At 35.8% G+C, this 22,585-nt stretch overlaps 1 protein-coding gene across 1 annotated transcript; it reads left to right on the plus strand.

Annotated features, from left to right (window-relative positions):
* Positions 1-6,635: 6,635 nt before the first annotated feature.
* Positions 6,636-16,616, plus strand: LOC130806437 (protein MAIN-LIKE 1-like). Its single transcript, XM_057671554.1, has 4 exons — positions 6,636-13,304; positions 13,851-15,224; positions 15,310-15,682; positions 15,760-16,616. Exons 2-3 carry the CDS (start codon positions 13,854-13,856, stop codon positions 15,502-15,504), a joined length of 1,566 nt encoding a protein of 521 aa, XP_057527537.1. The 5' UTR covers positions 6,636-13,304; positions 13,851-13,853; the 3' UTR covers positions 15,505-15,682; positions 15,760-16,616.
* Positions 16,617-22,585: the final 5,969 nt, after the last annotated feature.

Here is a 22,585-nt window from a genome sequence, read left to right on the forward strand (position 1 = left end):
CACCAGCGATTGAACGCTTTCGGACGCCCTTTGCTTCTTACTTTCTAGGTAGGTACGGGCATCTCGAGAGGCGGTTTTAGATTCGTCATCTCGCGGGCCAGTACTGTTCAGACTTGTGTGGGTCCCTGATCTCTCCCGCCTTTTCTTATTGCGTCTACTGGAGTGTGACATCCTCGAGTTCCCATCTTGAGATTCATGGGATTTTCGTATCTCTTGATGGGGTTCGATTCGTTCTTGTAGATTTTTTATTTGCTCCGCCATGTCCTCCAACACTCGTTGTTGAGTAGGGGTATTATTTATGACGGCGCGGAGTTGTTCGGAGAAGGTGGCAGTGAGGTTTCGTGCTAGGATGTTTAGATCACGGTGAGTCACGGCTTGGTTGTTAGCGTGTTGCTGAAGTGTCTGTATTTGTGCTGTGCACGGTAGCGGTTTGAGTTGGATTCTTCTTAGGAGCCATGACTTTTTATTCAACTCCCCACAGACGGTGCCGAACTGTTTCGGTAATGAAACGAGGAAGTGGAAAACACTTGAAATACCGTGAGTAGAAGCGTTATCTGGAGCGGCGATTCGTGGAAGGAAGTGACTTAAATTCCTGCAACACAACACATTAGCCTTGTCCGGAGGGTGATCTCTCGGAAAGCCCCTCCGACGCTTAAGTTAGAACGGGGATGTGAGATTAATGAACAAATGATTATAGATCGAATGCAAGAACAGAGATATTTGGGTTGAGATGACTTGTATGTGGGTAGACTAATGAAATGGAGTGTGAGTAAAGATATTAAGAGGGTTATTCTCAGATGATCCTTTTCCTTTCTGATGGTTGTCTCTATTTATAGTGGTAAAAAAAGGAAGTTATTTCTAAGAGGAGGTTGGTTGTTATGGGTGATAGTGGGCAGTTATCATCATCAAATGAAGGAGAACCAGTGAATGAGGAAGGAAGGGTAATTGTCAAAAGGGAAATTGGGTCAATCGGGAGGTTACTTCACATGGGAAGTTAGGGTATTTTGAGGGTTACTTGCTCATGGGCCAACTAAGGAGTTTGGAGAATTTAGAAAAAGCTCATTGACTAAAAGTCAAGGTCAATACGAATGGTCAAAGGGTATTAAGGTAATATGGCATTAGTAATTTAAATAAATAAGTAAATCAGATAAGTGATACCATGACAAGTGGGAAGAAATTTTTTCACGACGGGCGTGATTTGAAGGAATGGGCTTGGGATTTACGAGAAAGTGGTAGGATTCCGGAGATTGTTGATCCTAATTTGGCTGAATTTAGTGAGGAAGAGGTAGGGATGGCAATGGGTCGGACTCGGCTCGGATTATACATACTCCGACTTTGCTCCGGATTTTAGTCAAGCTTTTTTTTTCAGTCCACCTCCACTCGGAGTCGGATTATGCATATTCCAAGTTTGTCCCGACTCGGACTCTCGAACCTCCAACGGAGTCGGATTATTATCAAACTTTATCGTTGAGATATTGTACTAATGATTTAAAGCATACGAAGTTAACAAAATATATTTTTCAAATACAATTTAACAAAAAAATATGTACTTTAAATTCAAGTTTAACATGAGAAATATTCCTAATAGTACAATTTAACAAAATTTTCTCGCATTTTGATTTGGCGTATTTTATTTCTCTTGATCTGATTTGTCGTATTTTGATTGATTGATCTAAATAAAAATACCAAGTTGCTTTTCAAAATCGAAAATTACAATTAGTATGAAAGAGAGCTTGAATTAGTCACGTCTAGAGTTTTAAAGGAAACAAAATATTGTGTTAAAAGTCAAATTGAAAGTCAGATTTAAAGTCAGATTTCCTTCAGGGTCGGAGTGTCGGATTTTCAATAAGGTCCAACTCCGATCTGTCTCTAACTTGGATTCGGATCGTGAAGTCGGAGTTTGAGTCGGATAACCTTTTCCTCGGACTCGAATCGAATTATTTTCCTCGGATCGAGTCGGATTAGAGTCGAATTCGAACTAAATTGCCATCCCTAGGAAGAGGTGATACGTTTCAGCAAATAAGTAAAACCCGAATCCCGAAACGGATGCAACCGGTCCGATCATGAGCTTCATATATATCAAAGGAAGAAAAGTTCACTTTTTCCATTTTTCTCTTGATTTATTTTGGCTAGGCGCCTTTTCCATTTACTCTTAGCCACTCCTTTTTCTTCTTTTCTTTATTCTTTCTAGGCACTAGCTTGCCAAAACTCATAATTAATAGCCTTTAATTTTGCTTAGATCTAGCAAAGGCCCCTAAGTTTTTTCTTTCCCAAACCGTCTCTTTTTTTTAATCCCAATTTATTAAATTTTAATGTCCATTTACGGTATTTTTAATGTCTGCTTACATTATCTTTAATGTCTACTTATTGTAGACTCAATTAGGAACGGGAAAAGCAACAAGAGGGGGGGTGAATTGTTGTTACTAGTTTAAGCGTTTTTGCCCTGTTTTTGCGGAATTGAATAAAATAAATAAAGCTTAAACTTAGAGCGAAATAATTAAAAGAGACAAACGATTTTTACGTGGAAACCTTCTAGGCCTAAATAGAAGGAAAAACCACGACCCCTCGGGATTTCTAAATTCTCCACTATGTTTAAGGCAACTCGTTAGAATTACATTAAACATCTTACTTCACTCGAAGCGCATCAACTAGGCCAACTCTTCTCTCTTAAATTGCTTCACTCAAAGCAACAAACTTAGCTTCACTAAAAGCTAATTCTCACCACTAGCTTCACTAGAAGCTTTCTCCTTAGCTTTACTCAAAGCTAATCTCTTCTCTAGCTTCATTAAAAGCTATCTAATTTCCCCCTTAGACTCACCCGAGTCTAATTACAAATTTTCTCAAAAACCCTTACAAAGGATAAAAATTCTCTAAAAATAAAATCAATGAGTTGCACAAGAAAATATTATAAATTAATTGGCATTTTAAAAACAAAATTTTCTTGTAAAAATTCTCCCAAAATTACGTATGATTTAATGGCTCATACTAAGGCGAGTTTTGAAGAATAACCGAGCCCACTATTTATAGAGCTAAAATCCCTAAGAATAAGGAATATTCCAATCCTTTATCCCATTATCAAAAGATCATGGGAGTAATGTGGATAAAGCAACCATACGGTTATTTGATTAAGTCAAACCAGACAGAAATAACCGCTGTCTTCTGTTCCCTTCAAGCAGCAGTTTCTTCAATAGCTGTTCCTGTTCCAGTACTAATTGCTAGAACGTGTTTGCTATAAATAGAAACGGTTATGCTTATTACGAATGGTTACTTGCTAACTTGTAGGTATAAGGACGGTCAAGAATGATAGCTAAGACCCATTCAACAACCACTAATTCTATTTTTAGTAAATCCAATATTTACTAAAAATAGATCCTAAAATAAAGGATCTAGGAAAATAAGGACGTTAATTCATTTTTTTTAAGAAAAACGATTTGCCAATTAATTTAATAAATCACTACTGCAACAAATTAATTTTATTAAATACATTAACTAAAAATACTAATTAAAATATAATAACCAGAATTTTCAGTCAACGTAGTCAACCTTCAGCTTAGGAACAGTGCGCTGTCTCCAGACTTCAGTTTAGCTAGAACTTCCAACTTGGGAACAGTAGATCTGCTGTCTCCATTTTACATCCCAAGCGATATGCTTATCCTAACCTCTTTTGAAACCTTTTGACATGTACGTTTTCATAAGCTAAGTCATAGGTACTATCAACGATCATTATCACGACCGGATATCGACTTGCACACAATCTCTAAAAACATATTTGCTTAAATAAAGTGTAGTCATCATCAAAACTCAAGAGGTCCAACAAATTCCCCCTTTTTGATGATGACAAACTTTTTAAACAAACTTAAACAAAATAGAGTAAAACCAATATTGAAGAGCATGTTCGAGATTAAAACAACTCTACATTACTTAGCAAATTAACTCGTTACAATATAATTTACCAAGCATACATTAAAAACAAATTACTCTATTAATTAGAAATATTTAAAATAACTTAAGCATAATCAAAACATCGGAAGTAGTTTATAACTTAAGATTTCAAATAAAACTAAACAAAACAAAACTTACCAAAATTCTAAGCATTGTAAGAACTTTTATCATAGCATTCAAGTAATCATCAGAGCATATAAATCATAACAATCAGAGTATGTATCTCAGTATGTATAACAATCAAAGTATGTATCTCGGTATGTATATCAGAGCTAAACTTATTAATCATCAGAGCATCAGAGCATGACTATCAGAGCATAGCCACAGTCCTAATGTTCGACATAATAAATGTATATCAGACTAAGCATACTCAAGCATTATTTAAGTTTGTGCTAAATATTCCCCCTTTTGACATCATTCAAAAAGAAATGGAGCAATCAAGCCACAGCACTAAACATACAGTTATAGTCAAAGAGAGAATAAGGATGCAAAAATTAAAAGCGAGTACCAATGAATGCAAACATGATCAACAATGATGAAAATAACAGATATTAAGTAGCACAAAAAGAAAATATGATTCAGTGTATTAAGCAGTACCCCAGCTGGTACAAAATGAAAAACATAAAAAGATTGGTTAATGAGAGTGATAGTTGCAACAAATAAGAAGGAATGAAAAAGGAGAAATTAAGTTGCAGGAGCTTCATCATCAACATATTCTGTCTCCACCTCTACTGTGTCCAGTTTGGCCCCTAAACGTGATTCCATTTGGTCCATTTGAGCAGATAGTGAGGCTATAGAGACACGAATTTCATCTTTAAACACAAGGAAGCTTGACTGCAAATCATTGAGTTTCAGGAGAATGGAGGTTAGAGGGTCAGTGGGAACTGTAGTGTCACCTAAACCTTGATGTGGTGAAGGGGGTACAGGTGATGGTGATGGTATAGGTGACTTAGGTGGTGAAGATGGTCGTATTGGTGATTGTGGTGGTGATGGTTTATGGAATGACGGTGTGGCAGGTCTAGGTGAGGAAGGTTGGCTTGGTTGTGCTGTTGTGTATGAGGTAGAGTCATCATCAATAACAACAACAGGTTTCTTTCCCTTAGAAGCTAGCCTACTACTCTTCCTAGGGGTTAAACCAAGTGAAGAACCCTCCTCATTTTTCTTTTCTTCTTCCTCCACAGCAACCTTCACCAGCTCCTTCTCTACTTCCCCCTTACAAGAGTTTTCTTCCTGTTCTTCCTCCTCAGAATGCCCCTCTGCCTTCTCAGTGGCAGAGGGAACAGGCTCCTCCTGTTCCTCCTTGTTTACTTCCTCCTCCTCAACATTTTCTTCAACTTCTTCTTCTTCATTGGTGTCCTCTGATTGTTCAAAAATGTTCTCAAGGGTCCCATTTTCAGTTAATCTTAGGTGTAAATTTTTCAAACATTTTACACCCACTTTGTTGTTTGGACCCATGGGATAGTTTGGACCATCAAGAGGAACACCCAATTTCTTAAAAATCCAGGTCAACAGTCTACCATACCCTAACACATTCCTTTTAAAAATACAATCATTTAAATGACAAATCATTAAAGAAGGAAAATTAATCTTGATGTGGTTCGCCATACAGTAGATCAACGTAGCATCTCTAAGACTAACCTCACTTCTTTTGGATGTGCGAGGCAAAATGAATCTTCTTGCTATGTTGTACAACAGTTTGTGCATAGGTGATAGCACATTATGACTAACTTTTCCCTTTTTCTCATTCAACCCTAAAAACTTCCACACCAACTTCTCATTTATACCGGAAAAATTAATTTTTGACCCAACAACATATTTATCAAAACCAGTCGAGGGAACACCCAACCATCCTCCTAAAATCAGGTTATTAAATTCAATTTTAATCCCCTTTACTTCACTAGTACAGACTCCATGATCAAAAGAAAAGTTTAAAGCAAACTCACGCATTAAGTTGGGATACATTGGGTTACAGCAATAGTTTCCCATTAAAGATTCCCAAGCTTGATTTTGCAATATGGCGTGAAATTGAGGGAAAAAATTTGATTCATACCATTGTTTGTCCAATCCGAACCCAACAATCATTTCTTTTGATATCTCTTCAGCAGATACCTTAACATTAACCTTTGCCCTCTTTGAGGATGATTTCCTCACTATAGCATCTCCTTTGCGCTTCGAACTTTCATGCACTTCAGAAGGATTAGGTGTGTCCTGCTGCTTTCTTGATGACGACTCAGTTTTAGGAGTGAGTGGTGTTGGATAGATGACTTGAAGAGGTGTGGGTTGTTTCATTTTTGGGGTTTGATTCTTGGTTTTCATGGTGGTTTGAAAGTTCAAGAAAAAGAAAAGCTAGGTTGAAGACGGTTTTGGGGGTAAAATGCAATTGATGATGAAGTGAAGCATTTGACGTGAGAGAGAGTATAAAATGCATGTGAGGGGACGTGTGTTTAGGTAATTCAAGTTCCTTATTTAATTCGTGCATATGAACACAAAATGTGAAATGGAAACAGACGAATTTAGTGAAGAACTATGATGATTTAACTCCCACTTCTTAAAAAAAATTGCTGGATAAATATATATATTTATTATTATGAAAAAAATTTTTTATGAAAATAAAGATAAATGGAAATTTTATGCTACTACAATCTGATCAAATCAAACATGCAATCATAAGAGCACTCACAGTATATACTTTTAAATAGTGCGTACCTGATTCGTTCAATAATTGATTTTTCAATCAAGATTTTTGTGGTTGATCGTCTTTTTCAAATTTCCATTTTGTCTTTAAGGATCACATTTATCACTTACTTCAATTCAACTTGATCATGCCCAGTTCTAATCTCATCTTTTCATGTTGTTCCCTTGGGAGCGGCTTTGTCATGATATCAGCTTTTTGCTCGTTTGTATTAACATGCTTGACGATAATATTTTTATTTTCGACGTTGTCCTTAAGAAAATGATGCCTAATGTGAATATGTTTTACTCTAGAATGATGCACTGGATCTTTTGATATGCATATGGCACTGGTATTATCACAATAAATAGGAACACATTCAAACTTAATACCAAAATCTCTTAGCTGTTGTTTTATCCAAAGCATTTGGGAACAGTAAGCTGCAGCTGCTACATATTCAGCTTCGGCAGTGGATAGTGCAACAGTGTTTTGTTTCTTGGAACTCCACGAAACTAAACACGAGCCAAGAAATTGTACCATACCTGAAGTACTTTTTCTATTAACTATCACCTGCATAATCTGCATCACTAAAACCTTTCAAATCATAAACATCACTTTTAGGATAAAATAAGGACATGTCGTCTGTTCCCTTCAAGTATCTCAAAATTCGTTTTACTGCTGTGAGATGTGATTCTTTGGGGTTGGACTGAAATCTAGCACATAAACCAACACTAAAAGAAATATCGGGTCTACTAGCAGTTAGATATAACAAAGAACCAATCATGCCTCGATACATGGTTTGATCAATAGTTGTTCCATTTGGGTCTTCATACAATCTAAAATTTGTAGCCATTGGTGTATGGTTGGTTTTAGCATTGTTTAGTCCATATTTCTTAAGAAGTTCTTTGATGTATTTTTGTTGATGAATAAAAATACCATTTTCAGTTTGTTTAATTTGCAACCCAAGGAAGAAGTTTAGTTCTCCCATCATACTCATTTCAAATTCGTTGCTCATTAGGTTAGTAAATCCTTTACATAGCAATTCATTCGTGGCACCAAAAATAATGTCATCAACATATATTTGAACAACTAGAATATCAGAACCTCTATTCTTAAAGAATAATGTTTTGTCAATTTTGCCTCTTACAAAGTCATTTTGAATCAAAAACTTTGATAGTCTTTCATACCATTGCCTAGGAGCTTGTTTTAAGCCATAAAGAGCTTTATCAAGCTTGTAGACATGATCAAGACATGAGGTATTTTCAAAACCTGGTGGTTGTTCAACAAAAACTTCTTCATCAAAAAAACCATTTAAGAAAGCACATTTTACGTCCATTTGATATAATTTGAAATTCATGAAAGCAGCAAAAGAAATTAAAATTCTAATAGCCTCTAACCTTGCTACCGGTGCAAATGTCTCGGTATAATCAATACCTTCTTGTTGATTGTATCCTTTGACCACGAGCCTTGCTTTGTTTCTAACAATTATTCCATGCTCATCAAGTTTATTCCGATACACCCATTTCAATCCAATTACCTTTTTGTGTTTTGGTTTGGGTTCGAAATGCCATACTTTATTTCTTTCAAATTCATTTAATTCATCTTGCATGGCTATGATCCATTCGGAATCCTTTAGAGCTTCTTCATGATTCTTGGGCTCGAGAGATGATAGGAACGCAAAGTGTGCACAAAAGTTTCTCATTTGAGATCTAGTTTGTGTTCCTTTATTCAAGTCACTTATAATCAAATCAAGAGGATGGTATTTTGATATCTCCAAGGTTTTGGCACAAAATCTCTTGTGGGAACAGTAGCATGTTCTGGTTCATCAGCTTGATTAACATTCTGTTCAGCTACTGGATTGTTCTGCTCATCTGTGGGAACAGCTGGATTGGGAACAGTCTGTTGGTTCTGAAGTACTAGCTATTCCTGATCAAGATCGTTCCTTTCTGCCTCTTCTGGGATCAGTTGTTCACCTGCTGTTCCTTGATCTTGCATTTTCATTTCTTCTTCATCATTCTCTAGATTTGCAAGACCTATCTTATAATTATTTGTATCCTGTTCACTTGACAAAAAGTTAGTTTCATCGAAAATTATGTGAACAAATTCTTCCACGCTCATTGTTCTTTTGTTATAAACTCTGTAAGCCTTACTATGTGATGAGTAGCCAAGAAATACTGCTTCATCACTTCTTTCATCAAACTTACCTATATTTCGTTTACCATTCACATGAACAAAACATTTACATCCAAATACACGAAAATAGGAAATATTTGGTTTAACACCTTTAAGTAATTCATAAGGTGTCTTAGAAGTGATTGGTCTAATTAATACTCGATTCAAAATATAACATGCAGTGTTAACAGCCTCGGCCCAAAAATTTCTAGGTAAACCACTAGCAATTAACATGGTTCTAGCCATTTCCTCTAAAGTTCTATTTTTCCTTTCTACTACACCATTTTGTTGTCGTGTTCTTGGTGCGGAAAAATTGTGACTTATTCCATGTTCATTGCAATAACTCATAAAACTTGAATTTTCAAATTCTTTACCATGATCTGACCTTATGTGAATAATTTGATTATTAGTAGATTTTTGTATTTTGTTAGCGAAGGAAACAAACTCATTAAAAGCTTCATCTTTACTAACTAAAAATAAAGTCCATGTAAATCTACTATAATCATCAACAATAACAAACACATATCTTTTGCCACTACGGCTTTGTATTTTCATAGGTCCACATAGATCCATATGTATTAATTCAAGTGGTTTATTAGTGGTCACAATATTCTTAGATTTAAACGATGATCTCACTTGTTTTCCTTTGGCACAAGGATCACAAATTTCATCCTTAAGGAATTTTAGAGATGGTAGTCCTCTAACTAGGTCTTTTGATCTTAATGAATTAATCAATGAATAACTAGCATGACCTAGACGCTTATGCCAAAGAAGTGAGTCGTCTTCTATAACGCTTAGACACGTTAGACTGTTTCTGGGAACAGTGTCCAGGTCCACCACATAGGTGTTCCCTTTTCTGATTCCCTCAAGAACGGTGTCTCCTGTGTCATTCCTAGAAATAATGCATCTTTCAGAAGTAAAGTTTACAGAGTTACCTTTATCACAAAATTGAGAAATGCTAAGTAAGTTATGTTTCAAATTCTCGACTAAAAATACATTATCAATGGCATGGGAACAGGACCTTCCAACCTTTCCTTTGGCTATTATCTCACCCTTCATATTGTCATCGAAGGTTACTGTTCCCCCATCATAGGCTTCAAGTGAGAGAAACATAGATTTGTCACCCGTCATGTGCTTGGAACACCCACTGTCGAGATACCATGAGCTGTTCCCCCTCACTTGGACCTGAAAAAAAAATTAATGGTTAGTTACTGGAACCCAGACTTTCTTGGGTTCCTTGTCGATTTTGCAAGAATCATTTTTCTTAATCTGAATGTTATCGACATAGTTTCTGTTGGAGACAGTGTACTGTTCCCTTTTGGGGCACTGGTCCTTCAGATGACCAGTTCCTCCACAGAAGGAACAGAACCTGTCACTAGGAAGATCAACGTAAGCTTTCTTCTTCTTATTATTCTTAAAGTAATTTAGGCCTTTTGAATTTTTACTTTTGGCATCTTGAATCCATTTGGGAGTAATTTTGATTTTCCCTTTTTCTCTTGAATTTAATTCAAGTTTATCATTATTGTTACAGTTAGGTTCTAGATTCAACTTTAAATTTTGAAAATCATTGCACATATCTTTAGTAGATGCATCATTCAATTCTTTATTCAAGCCTAATAATTTCTATTGCGACAACTCAATATTAAGAATAACATTTTCCTTTTTAATTCTCTCCATATTTTCCTTTAGAATTATGTTTTGGTCCAACAAACCGAAAAATCTGTTTTGGACATCGGATCTAAAGATGTTTATATAGGAGATAAGGTCTTTGCTTACCTTGAGTTCTTTTTCTAATTGGAGACACTTAACATTGCAATTTTCAAGTTTAATTTGTGTCTCCTTTAGCAACTCTATTAATTTATTTTTACTCAATTTGGATGGATGGACAAAAAAATGAGTTAGAAGAACATACCTGCTTTATGGCAAAGGCATTAATTTCTACCTTTTGAAAATCTTCTTTTTTCAAATACGATTTGGGTTTGGGAGCAATTTCATGATTGGAGTTAGTAATGGTTACCTCAAAATCTCCAATTTCGATGTCTCTCCAAACTTGATAATTTTCCGCTTTGATGAAAATCTCCATCCTATTCTTCCATTATGTATAGAATTTTTCCATCGAACATGGGCGGTCTTTGAGTAGAATAACCTTCTTCCATTCGCTCGTTCATAATTGACATTTTCGGGAACACCAGAATCTGCCCTCAGGGTTTCCTGATCTACTGGGAACAGGGCTCTGATACCAATTGTAGACTCAATTAGGAACGGGAACAGCAACAAGAGGGGGGGTGAATTGTTGTTGTTACTAGTTTAAGCGTTTTTGCCCTGTTTTTGCGGAATTGAATAAAATAAATAAAGCTTAAACTTAGAGCGAAATAATTAAAAGAGACAAACGATTTTTACGTGGAAACCTTCTAGGCCTAAATAGAAGGAAAAACCACGACCCCTCGGGATTTCTAAATTCTCCACTATGTTTAAGGCAACTCGTTAGAATTACATTAAACATCTTACTTCACTCGAAGCGCATCAACTAGGCCAACTCTTCTCTCTTAAATTGCTTCACTCAAAGCAACAAACTTAGCTTCACTAAAAGCTAATTCTCACCACTAGCTTCACTAGAAGCTTTCTCCTTAGCTTTACTCAAAGCTAATCTCTTCTCTAGCTTCATTAAAAGCTATCTAATTTCCCCCTTAGACTCACCCGAGTCTAATTACAAATTTTCTCAAAAACCCCTACAAAGGATAAAAATTCTCTAAAAATAAAATCAATGAGTTGCACAAGAAAATATTATAAATTAATTGGCATTTTAAAAACAAAATTTTCTTGTAAAAATTCTCCCAAAATTACGTATGATTTAATGGCTCATACTAAGGCGAGTTTTGAAGAATAACCGAGCCCACTATTTATAGAGCTAAAATCCCTAAGAATAAGGAATATTCCAATCCTTTATCCCATTATCAAAAGATCATGGGAGTAATGTGGATAAAGCAACCATACGGTTATTTGATTAAGTCAAACCAGACAGAAATAACCGCTGTCTTCTGTTCCCTTCAAGCAGCAGTTTCTTCAATAGCTGTTCCTGTTCCAGTACTAATTGCTAGAACGTGTTTGCTATAAATAGAAACGGTTATGCTTATTACGAATGGTTACTTGCTAACTTGTAGGTATAAGGACGGTCAAGAATGATAGCTAAGACCCATTCAACAACCACTAATTCTATTTTTAGTAAATCCAATATTTACTAAAAATAGATCCTAAAATAAAGGATCTAGGAAAATAAGGACGTTAATTCATTTTTTTTAAGAAAAACGATTTGCCAATTAATTTAATAAATCACTACTGCAACAAATTAATTTTATTAAATACATTAACTAAAAATACTAATTAAAATATAATAACCAGAATTTTCAGTCAACGTAGTCAACCTTCAGCTTAGGAACAGTGCGCTGTCTCCAGACTTCAGTTTAGCTAGAACTTCCAACTTGGGAACAGTAGATCTGCTGTCTCCATTTTACATCCCAAGCGATATGCTTATCCTAACCTCTTTTGAAACCTTTTGACATGTACGTTTCCATAAGCTAAGTCATAGGTACTATCAACGATCATTATCACGACCGAATATCGACCTGCACACAATCTCTAAAAACATATTTGCTTAAATAAAGTGTAGTCATCATCAAAACTCAAGAGGTCCAACACTTACAATATACTTAATGCCCATCAAAAAATTACTTTAAAGATCTATTTATAATATTCTTAATGCTTATCAAGAAACTTAGCCTACTAACTTACTTACCATATCTTTAATGCCTACTTATAACATCTTTAATGTCTACTTATAATATACTTAATGTCCACCTAGTAAGTACTTAAGTACTTACAATATTCTAAATGCATACTTACAATATTTTTAACGCTTACCGAAAAACTTACTCTATATTTTCCTTTTGAGTTAGCCCAATTAAAAATGGTCTCTCAAAGAAACCGTCTCTTACAAGAATTTCACCGAATTGGGATTCTCATTTTCATGCCTTTTTCTTTTTCTTTTTCTTTTTCATTTTCTTTTTTTCTTTTTCATTTTTTTTCAATTTTTTTTTTCGAATTTCATCATATATATGTGCATCATACATACTAATCATTTATAACAAAACGAATTCCCTCAAATATAATTATGTATCACATTTTTCTTCCACGCTTAAATATCATGTGCAGGAAAGTATATAATAGGGAAATCAGAATTATTGTAATTGATTATTATTGATTTGAAATTTAATTTGTAATCTAGAATCCCGATTCTTATTTGTCGCCACCATTTTCATTTTATCGCCACCCCCTCGAATGAAATTACGACTTTACCCCTGGAATTTAAAAAATTACGAAAATGCCACTAAGCTTAAAACCTCTATAAAAACACTTCAAATCCACTCAATAACACTTTCATCACTTCCATAAACTCAAATTCTTCACATAAAATTAAGCGGAGCTAAAACTTTGGAATCGAAGTCGTCAACAAAAATTCGAGGTAAGTTTTATTTTAAATCAATCGAAGAAAAAAAAAATTTTTAATGGGTTCGCCACAGTCGCACAAAACGTGCGACTGTGCCGAACCAATTTTAAATTTTTTTTTTGTTTTTTTTTTTTTAAAAATTTCGAAAGAGTTTCTTGTTAGTTAATGTTATTTAGTAAATGTTGTAATAGAATGTATTATGATAATGTTATTGTAAGAAGTAGTTTTTGATTTACATATTCGAAATAGAAAAAAAAAATGAGTAACCTGTCCCACAACCCAGTCGCACAAAATGTGCGACTACAGTCGCACATTTTGTGCGACTGGGTTGTGCGACTGATTTTTCAAATTTTTTTTTTAATTTTTTATTTGGAAAGAATTTGTTTAGTGTAATTAATTTATTAAATTTGAGTTGTTTAAATATTTATGAATAAAATAATTGTTTAATTGTTTGTAAATGTGAATTATTTTTCGTGTTACTTGTTTTTAATTTATTTGATTCTAAGTGTTTATTAAATTAACTTTAGAATTTCGTCTTAATTTAAAATATGAAAATTGTAGTAAATGGCTGGAAATCAAGGTAAAGGAAAAGGGTTTTTTAGAGGGTTATTAAGCGGCAATAGATCTAGGCCTACTTTACTGAGAGGTGATCCCCATGAGAGGGGGGTTACGGGATCTACAAGGCGAGCAAAGCAAGAACAGGCGGCCATACATAGTCAGGCCCAACGTTCAAGTACCCTAGAGCAAGTGCGTAGTCGCTTTGAGCGCCAGAGTAGCCTACATAGTCATACGGTCGGCTCAGGTGACGATGATACTGATTACGACGAGTCTCTTAGTCGGGAAGAGTCTCTTGGTCAGGATGAGTCTGCATGTCATCCTATTGATTGGACGATCGTAAGAACCCATGCTGGTAAGTTCAGGATTAGAGGGCAGGGCTCGGGTGGCACTTCTGATCAGGCAAGAGTAAGTCAGGCTGAGGATGCGGCTCCACGGGGGAGGAGGAGCTCACAATCGGCGGACACGGACTGGTTAATCACATCACCCCAGCCCGGGGGCCCTGTTGATACTACTTTAATACCCAGCTACGGTGGGCACGTAGCAAAGGTTATATTTGAGGGATCGGAGCGCACCCCTCCGATTTTGGAATGTCGTGCTCGGAAGAAAACGTTGGATTCAATCATTAGACTTCAGGACATGTCTGATGAATTGTACAGGGTGTTACTTGGTACTCCCCTTGGTCGTCTGCCGTATATAATGCACCAGCACATCGACAGTGCTCTCATTACGGCATTTGTGGAAAGGTGGCAGCCTGACACCAACACCTTCCACATGCCGTGGGGGGAGATGACCATAATGTTGCACGACGTGCAACGCATCTTAGGAATTGGCATTGACGGCTCACTTCCCGTGCAACCGTCTGATAGTGACTGGCAGCTTGGCCTGGCCGGCCTTTTTGGTATGCCATTGTCGGAGCTGCGTGCGAAGGGGCACTTTACAAGCGGCAAGATTAATGTTGGTGCACTGTTGCAGCTATGCCACCGTTCTCAGTCTATGGATACTCAACGTACCGCCTACTACATGGCTATAGTAGGTTCCACGTTGCTCGTGGATAAGACTAGAGTCGGGATGCGTCCTCACCCTGTTGTTACTGTCACCGCTGATCAGGCTGACATTGCTTGTGGTGCAGTGACGCTTGCTCACTTGTTTGGCCAACTGGGTATGGCGACAAGGACTGGGTGCAAGACTATTGCTGGTTGCCTGACACTATTGCAGACATGGATTTACGAGTACTTCCCAGCCTTCCGCCCCCATCCGCGTCAAGCTGACATGCCGAACAAGACAAGGGCAGAGATGTGGTCCCCGCCGAAGCCAATCCGCGAGCTGAGTAGACTGATAGACTGTAGGAGCATACTGGACGCCATGACAGAGGCACAGGTTTTGTACATGACCTCAAACTTAATTATGTTTATTATTTAAATTTCATGTTATGTTGATTATGTATTATTTTCGTTGTGAGCAGGTGGAGTGGACTCCGTACATGACTTATGATAGGTCTTTATTGAACGAGCACCCACGTACCTCCTATATTGGTGGTATCACCTGTTTCGATATCGTGGAGGTCTATTTGCCTGAGAGGACAGTGAGGCAGCTCGGTTTTGCACAGGAGATTCCCCCGGCTCCGCTGAGACCTACCCAAGCTCTGCGACCAGCATAGGGCTCCTACTCAGTTACATTCGCTTCTTCTTGTATGTTTACGGAGATGTCGAGTAGGTTCCCTTACTGTGCCCGTGTAGTTGAGCAGGCATTGGTTTAGAGTGTCTTCCCACTGTTTTCTCATCCCAGGTGAAGGACCTGCTGCTGCGTTTGGTGTTGCGGATAACAGAGTCGAATATGTTAGTGTTCCTAATTATCTATTTTATTTTTATGTTTCATAACATGTATTGACTTTGCAATTGTCTGGTTTTTACAGTTTGCTGCTAAATTTCCAACTTGACTTGCGCCATTGCTCAGGATGCCAGCTATTGCTCAAATGACGCCTCGGGAAAGAGATGCTGCTGATATGTATTTAGATGATCTTAGAGAGTTGTTTGCCGAATGGCAAGAGTGTAGAGGGCGCAGCCCTTAATAGACATTTGCCTGTTTTGTAATGAATGAACAATTGTTGTATTTAATCTGTATATATGAACAACTTTTTAATCGTTTGAATCACTTACATATTTACTGACTTAATTATTACAATGCACTGAATTATAAAAATGATAACATTGAATTATATATAAACACTATGGAGAATCTAAATTCACCGCGTCTCCGGCGGTGTTAATATGCTGTTGTCGTTGTACGCTGCACATTCTATTCCAAAGTGATATCCTATTACGATATTGTCTTTCTAAATCTGCACATGAATTGTTTGCTGCTGCTCTCCAATTTTGTTGGACTGGCGGCAGTGGAGATGAATCATCGTTCATTAAAAGCTGAACATAATGATTCCCGTTTACCCAAAGAATATGTATAAGTTTATTTACGCCATGCGTTCCTCCTGTTCTTCTTAAAGGAAGCACTAAACAATTGTACATTGGATGACCATCCGCAGAGCCATAATACGCAATTGCTACGTTTGAAAATGTTGCTGCAGAATACAGTGTTGTCATTTCCAACCAGTGAGCGTACGGAGCAGGTCCTTTATTGTGGGCACCAACTCTGAATATAGCTTCCTCCACCGAATCAGCTGATAGATATACGCGTGCATATTGTTCTCTATGCGTTTCCATTTCCAAACTCATTGCACGTCGTAACAGAGGCCATGCTTCCTCACCCCCTAACTCTGTGGCGGCAATAGCTTTAAATCCACAATTACCGTCACCTATAACCTCAATCCAATCAAACAGATATGGCGGAATAATAAATGGAATGTGATCTGGCCACGGAAAAAGTGAAAAATCACGACCTGTTGCACCATCTGAAAAAATAACAATATATCATTAGCCCAATATTGATATAAAACATATAAGATTATATGAAAAGAAATAAGGGTACCTGATAAGTTGAAACTGAAGTTAATTCCAACTGACGATTGATGCGACCGGCTGCTTGATCTACCACTGGATCTCCCGCGTGATGAAGATCTTGATCCGCGACCCCTTGAGGACGATCTATTGTACTCAAACGCACTTTTGTTTCTCCTCAAGTTTCCGCTTGTCATTTATCTTCCTTTCCTCGGTGGACTTGCTTGGGGCTCAGGTATGTCGTCACCATCGGGGTGTAGCTCATGTTCAAGTACCTGAGAGACGCGTCGTAGTACTGAGGGGTCGGATTTTAAAACTTCATCTACCAACGATTGAAAGTACTCTTTATCATCGGCGTTTGCGTGCCGTACTTCTTCGTTGGCGTCTTCTTCTGCATCTAAATACTTTAACGTTTTCCAAAATGGATGTATATCGTCCAAGTACAAAGCACCATTAGACCTAATAGACAAGTAACAGTAACATGCGCATGGTAATCCGTGGGTTTTTTGAATGACACAACCGCATTTTTCTAAAAGACAACTGCCCAGGTTTAACATCCGGCTGTGCTCCATCATCAATAGTTCCAAGGCAAATATAGAAACATGACGATACAACGGTCTTAGAAAATTAAGCCGCGACGTCCTTGAAATGGAATTCATAGATTCCTCAAGAGCTTGTTTTATTTTCGATTGTTGATTCGTAATTTGTGCGTGCGCCCTTTTAAACAGCGTATCGAATGAGCTATTACCGCTACCCAAATAGTACTTGAAGGAAGAGTGTTGACTTTCAACTCTACTGGTAGTCTGGTTACCCAAGTGCAAACAATCATTCGTCCACGCACGCACAAATTTCTCTTTGTGAGGAATCCATGTTCCTGCCAAATATCGCACGACTCTCCGGTTCCTAGTCGACCAAGTTGACACAATCCCTTCCCATCTGTTTTCAAAATCGGCGATCGTTTAGGAGATTTAGTGCAGCAATGACAAAGTTTGGCTATAAACAAAGCACCTCTGACCATAATTTATTCCTTAAAAAAAGAATGATCGTATCAAGTGTCTTGTAATCTATGTGGATGATATGCTCATTACCGGAGATGATAAGAAAGAGATTTGTGTTCTCAACGAGCAGTTATTGCATGAACTTGAAATGAAAGACTTAGGACAACTAAAGTTATTTCTTGGCATCAAAGTATTGAGGTCAAAAGGAGGAATTTTCATTAGCCAAAGTAATTCGTACTTCACTTGCTAGTAGCAACAGGCATGCTTGATTGTAAGCCTGCAGAGACACCTATTATAGCTAATCATGGTCTTCAGATTATCAAAGGGGTGAAACTGGTAGAAGGAGGGCAGTATCAGAGAACAGTTGGTAAACTCATCTAGCTCTCTCACACTTGGCCAGACATTGCATATGCAGTTGGAGTTGTGAGCATGTTTATGCATCAACCACAGATATAACATATGACAGAAGTTATGAGGATCCTAACGTACCTGAAGGGTACAAGTAGCAGAGGCATTCTATTTAGAAAAAATCATCACTTAGACCTTTTGGCCTACACAGAAGCAGACTGGGCATGAGATCAAGATGATAGGAAATCCATGTTTGGGTATTTTACAATTGTTGGGGGAAACCTTGTTACATGGAAAAGTAAGAAACAAAATGTTGTTTCCTTATGAAGTGCAGATGCAGAGTTTCGTGGTATTGCCAAATGAATAACTGAAGTCATATGGCTAAAGAATCTCCTGAGTGAACTACACTTCCGACAGAAGAAGGCTTGTAACCTGTTTTGTGATAATAGAGCAGAAATCAGTATCTCTGAAAATTCGATTTAACACGATCGAACCAAACATGTTGAGATCAATAGGCACTTCATTAAGGAGAAACTTGTAAAGAAGGTTATAGGTCTTCCCTTTGTAAAATCAAAACATCAGCTTGAATATATCCTTACAAAGGCAGTTACATCTGAAGCTTTCGAGAAAACTTTGTGCAAGTTAGGTATTGATGACTGAAAGACCTAACTTGAAGGTGAGTGTAGGAAAGTATATATTATGGAAATCAGAATAATTGTAATTGATTACTATTGATTTGTAATTTATTTTGTTTCCTAGAATAGTCCTTAGAATCATGTATAAATAAGAGCTTATGTTTTTACTTTTCACTTAATACAAAATCAGTATTCACTGGCCAAACACCGACTTCCGCATTATTATTTTTATCATCATGATGGTTGGGTTGATTTGGCTAAAAACTTTTCTATTTAGTTGTGATGTTTTTTAAGATTTTACAAATTAAAACCTAAAACAACATAAAATTAACATGCTCACACCACCAATCATCCCTCTTTACTAATAAATAGAAAAATGCGTAGTAACAAAGCCAAAACGACAACCAATCGAAAAACTTGCTCCAAATCCAATATCAGAATGGTTCTAAAATTTATACACAAGACCAAATGTAATAGTCCGGTTTGAAGTGAACCAGATAATTATACGTAAATATAAATTCCGTGAAAGTTGATAGGAGGTCGAATAACGTCTTCCCCTTGAATAACGTCTTACAAGTTCCCTTAATAAAAGCACAAATCTCAATCTCACAATAGAGATTACAAGTTGAACACTTTAAAAAGTATTCTAACGTTAGGCGTATCAATTAATGAATAATCGAACTCTTTTTAACACTTAATCCTATTACAAATTGTAAGAGCTAGATGAACTAAGAATTACAACACTTCTTAATCGTTTAGAGAATACTAGATCTTAATTCAATACGAGAGAAAGTTACGAGAAAATGATGCAATCTTAATCCTTGAACGAAGCCTTATATTTATATATGTCACACCTCAACATATCCTTGTAGAGCAAGAAAGCTTCACCCGTTAATTTCGTTGATCTGGTTAATCTGCGCCAGTCTTCAAGATCTTGAGCTTTAACTCAAACTGACGTTGCACTGACAGCTCATATAATTACGTCATTGAGTGCGGTATTTTGTTATTAACAACCATTGCTGTGCTGCTATGTTAAAACTCATACAAGATATTAAAACCTCAGCAAAAACCAGATAAATCAATGTCTAAATATTTATTCAAATTTAATTCCTATTTTTAGCATCAATTTAAATTATCTTTTCTTATTTTAGTATCAATTTAAATTGTGTTCTTATTTGTAGGAAAGCCTAAAATTAGCATAACTTGACAACTTATTTAATTTCAAATATTCAAATATATACCGTTTAATAATATGTTCAACGTGTAATGTATTCAAACATATAAATATCTTAAGCACACGTTTATTTTAAAACCCAAATCTAAAATACAAATATAATTCAAGTATCTCAACGTGTTGAACATACATTTATTTAATTCAAATTTAAATATAATCTTATCTAATTATATCAATCGTTTAAAGATAAATTCATACATAATTTCAACCTTATCCAAATACAATTATCTCAAGTCATTTAAACTTAGTTTAAACTTCATTCAACATGTATTTCGGACCTAAAATATGTATTCAATTAATTACTTAATATTTAATAAGATTTTGGACTTACTTAAACAACTAAATATAATCACTTAATTCATTGTTTGATTTAATATGTGTTTTGAATTATCAACACTTAAAGGAATTGAGGTTTCAATCTCCCCCTTGATGAAAGTCAAAACCATACACTAGTGGAAAAAACCTCATTTGCTGCGTTTTTTTTGCCATTATTTGCTGCGGTTTTGGCCCCCAGCAATAGTGATAGCAACAAATGTCCTACTTTAAATGTTGCGGTTAAAAACCGCAGCAAATAAGGGCATTATTTGCTGCGGTCATGGGCAAAAACCGCAGCAAATAATGAGGGTTATTTGCTGCGGTCATGGGCAAAAACCGCAGCAAATAATGAGGGTTATTTGCTGCGGTCAGGGGCAAAAACTGCAGCAAATAACTATCTTTTTTTTTTTCTTTTTCCGTTTTATCCTTATAATAATGCAATAATAATAAAATGTAATAACAATGATTAATCCAATGATAATCACAGATAATCAACATCAATCTCTTTGTAATAATAAACTCTCGCTCGTATATATAATATAATATTATGTACGTACATATATATATATATATAATATATACATTAAAGTATAAAAAATAATCTATACTAATTACAATTTATCAAGGACAAATATTAGCAAGATACGCGGCAATCTTGTCTTTTAATTCGCGCATCTCTTCACTTCTCAAAGGGCGTGTTTCCCTCGGAATGTCGTTTAAAACCTATATATAATATTAAAATAAAAGATTAATATAGAAATAAACATTATATTTTAACAATAATATATTTAATTAAGAATGTAACAAATACTTACGGCATCTATATTTTCGACTCCAAAGTCCTTCACGGAATTTATAATATCGTGCATATACTTCAGCGCGTAGTAGCCGCAGTCAACGGAAGAAGAAGGTTGTTGAAAGCACTAAGAGAAAATAGACGTTAGTGTCAAAAACGGTTAAAAACGCATAAAATCGCAACTTAACACGTAAATTCTAGAATATGACTATGATTTTCAATTCTAACAACTTCTACACAATTATATAAAACGACATTTGATATAAGTATAAGAGCACATTTTTTGAATTATACAATTACATATTACATATTGCTAAAAAAATCAAGAAACATAAATAAATATTGAAATGATGAAACATTATTGTAGTTTAGATAAGACAAGCCCTAGTTCCTTTATCTTTTTCCTTTTAATCATATTAATAAACATTAATATAGAAGTATATAGTTTGAATTGTTGATTCTTTGTGAATCACATGAGGAAAATTGTGTATTAATTACAAGCATTTCTGTCATACTTTAATTATAAGGTAATCAAATTCATGACTTTGCACCTTTACGAAATGTTAAATCACAATTTTAATTCTACGATGATCACAAGTGGGTAGTTCTCTAACACAACTATAACCAAATCGCAATACATGCCATAGTCTATCTAGTAAGTAGTATCTATCATCATGTACTACAATAAACGTGATTCACCATGAAGCAAGACAGAAGCAAGCAGCGACAGCCAAAAAAATTTTGGTTGAATAACAATTAAAAGGTCACAACAACAACAAAATTAGAAAAACTTCAAAAAACAAATTAGTGAATAAACGAATAAAGAAGATGAACAATTGACATAAGTTTTGAAGATGATAACAATCATATAAAAAAGAGAAATAATACCTTAATTCGTGAGTTTTGAAGATGAACAAGCAAATGCCTTTGGTTTCAAACGGTTTTGAAGGATGCACACACACGCAGATGAACAACCAAATGCAAGAAACAGAAAGCAAACGTTTGTGAACAACGGTTTTTGAATGAACACAGTAGATCAACGGTTTTGAATGAACAACGGTTTGTGAACAACAGTTTGATTTCTGGGTTTGTGAATGAAAATGAAGATGAACACAGTAGAACAAGCAAATGCACGAACGGTTTTTCAATGGGTTTGAGAAGAGGAAACGTTGTGTATATAGTCGAGTTTTGTGAAAAAAAACGCTATGATGAAGAACCGTGTTGTATACAATATTACAACAGTTATTTGCTGCGGTCAATAGCCAACCGCAGCAATAAATGCTTTGTTTTTTAATTGTGCTGAATTTATCCCTAAATCATATTACTAAGTGAACATGAATTGAAAAACATGATAAGAACAATCACTTAGATATTCTATCAATCACGTTAAGTTATAATTAAACAGAAATTTTTCAAGACTTTGAAAACTGTTTCAAATTAGAATAGTGAATATGATATAACATA

The sequence above is a fragment of the Amaranthus tricolor genome, chromosome 1 (assembly GCF_026212465.1).
Source record: "Amaranthus tricolor cultivar Red isolate AtriRed21 chromosome 1, ASM2621246v1, whole genome shotgun sequence".
Classification (NCBI taxonomy): Eukaryota; Viridiplantae; Streptophyta; class Magnoliopsida; order Caryophyllales; family Amaranthaceae; genus Amaranthus; species Amaranthus tricolor.

Excerpts from the sequence above, each read along its gene's own strand:
- LOC130806437 (XM_057671554.1), top strand. The coding sequence starts at position 13,854 with ATGGCTGGAAATCAAGGTAAAGGAAAAGGGTTTTTTAGAGGGTTATTA. Across the intron at positions 15,225-15,309 it reads ACGCCATGACAGAGGCACAG|GTGGAGTGGACTCCGTACAT; the intron begins GTTTTGTACATG and ends CGTTGTGAGCAG.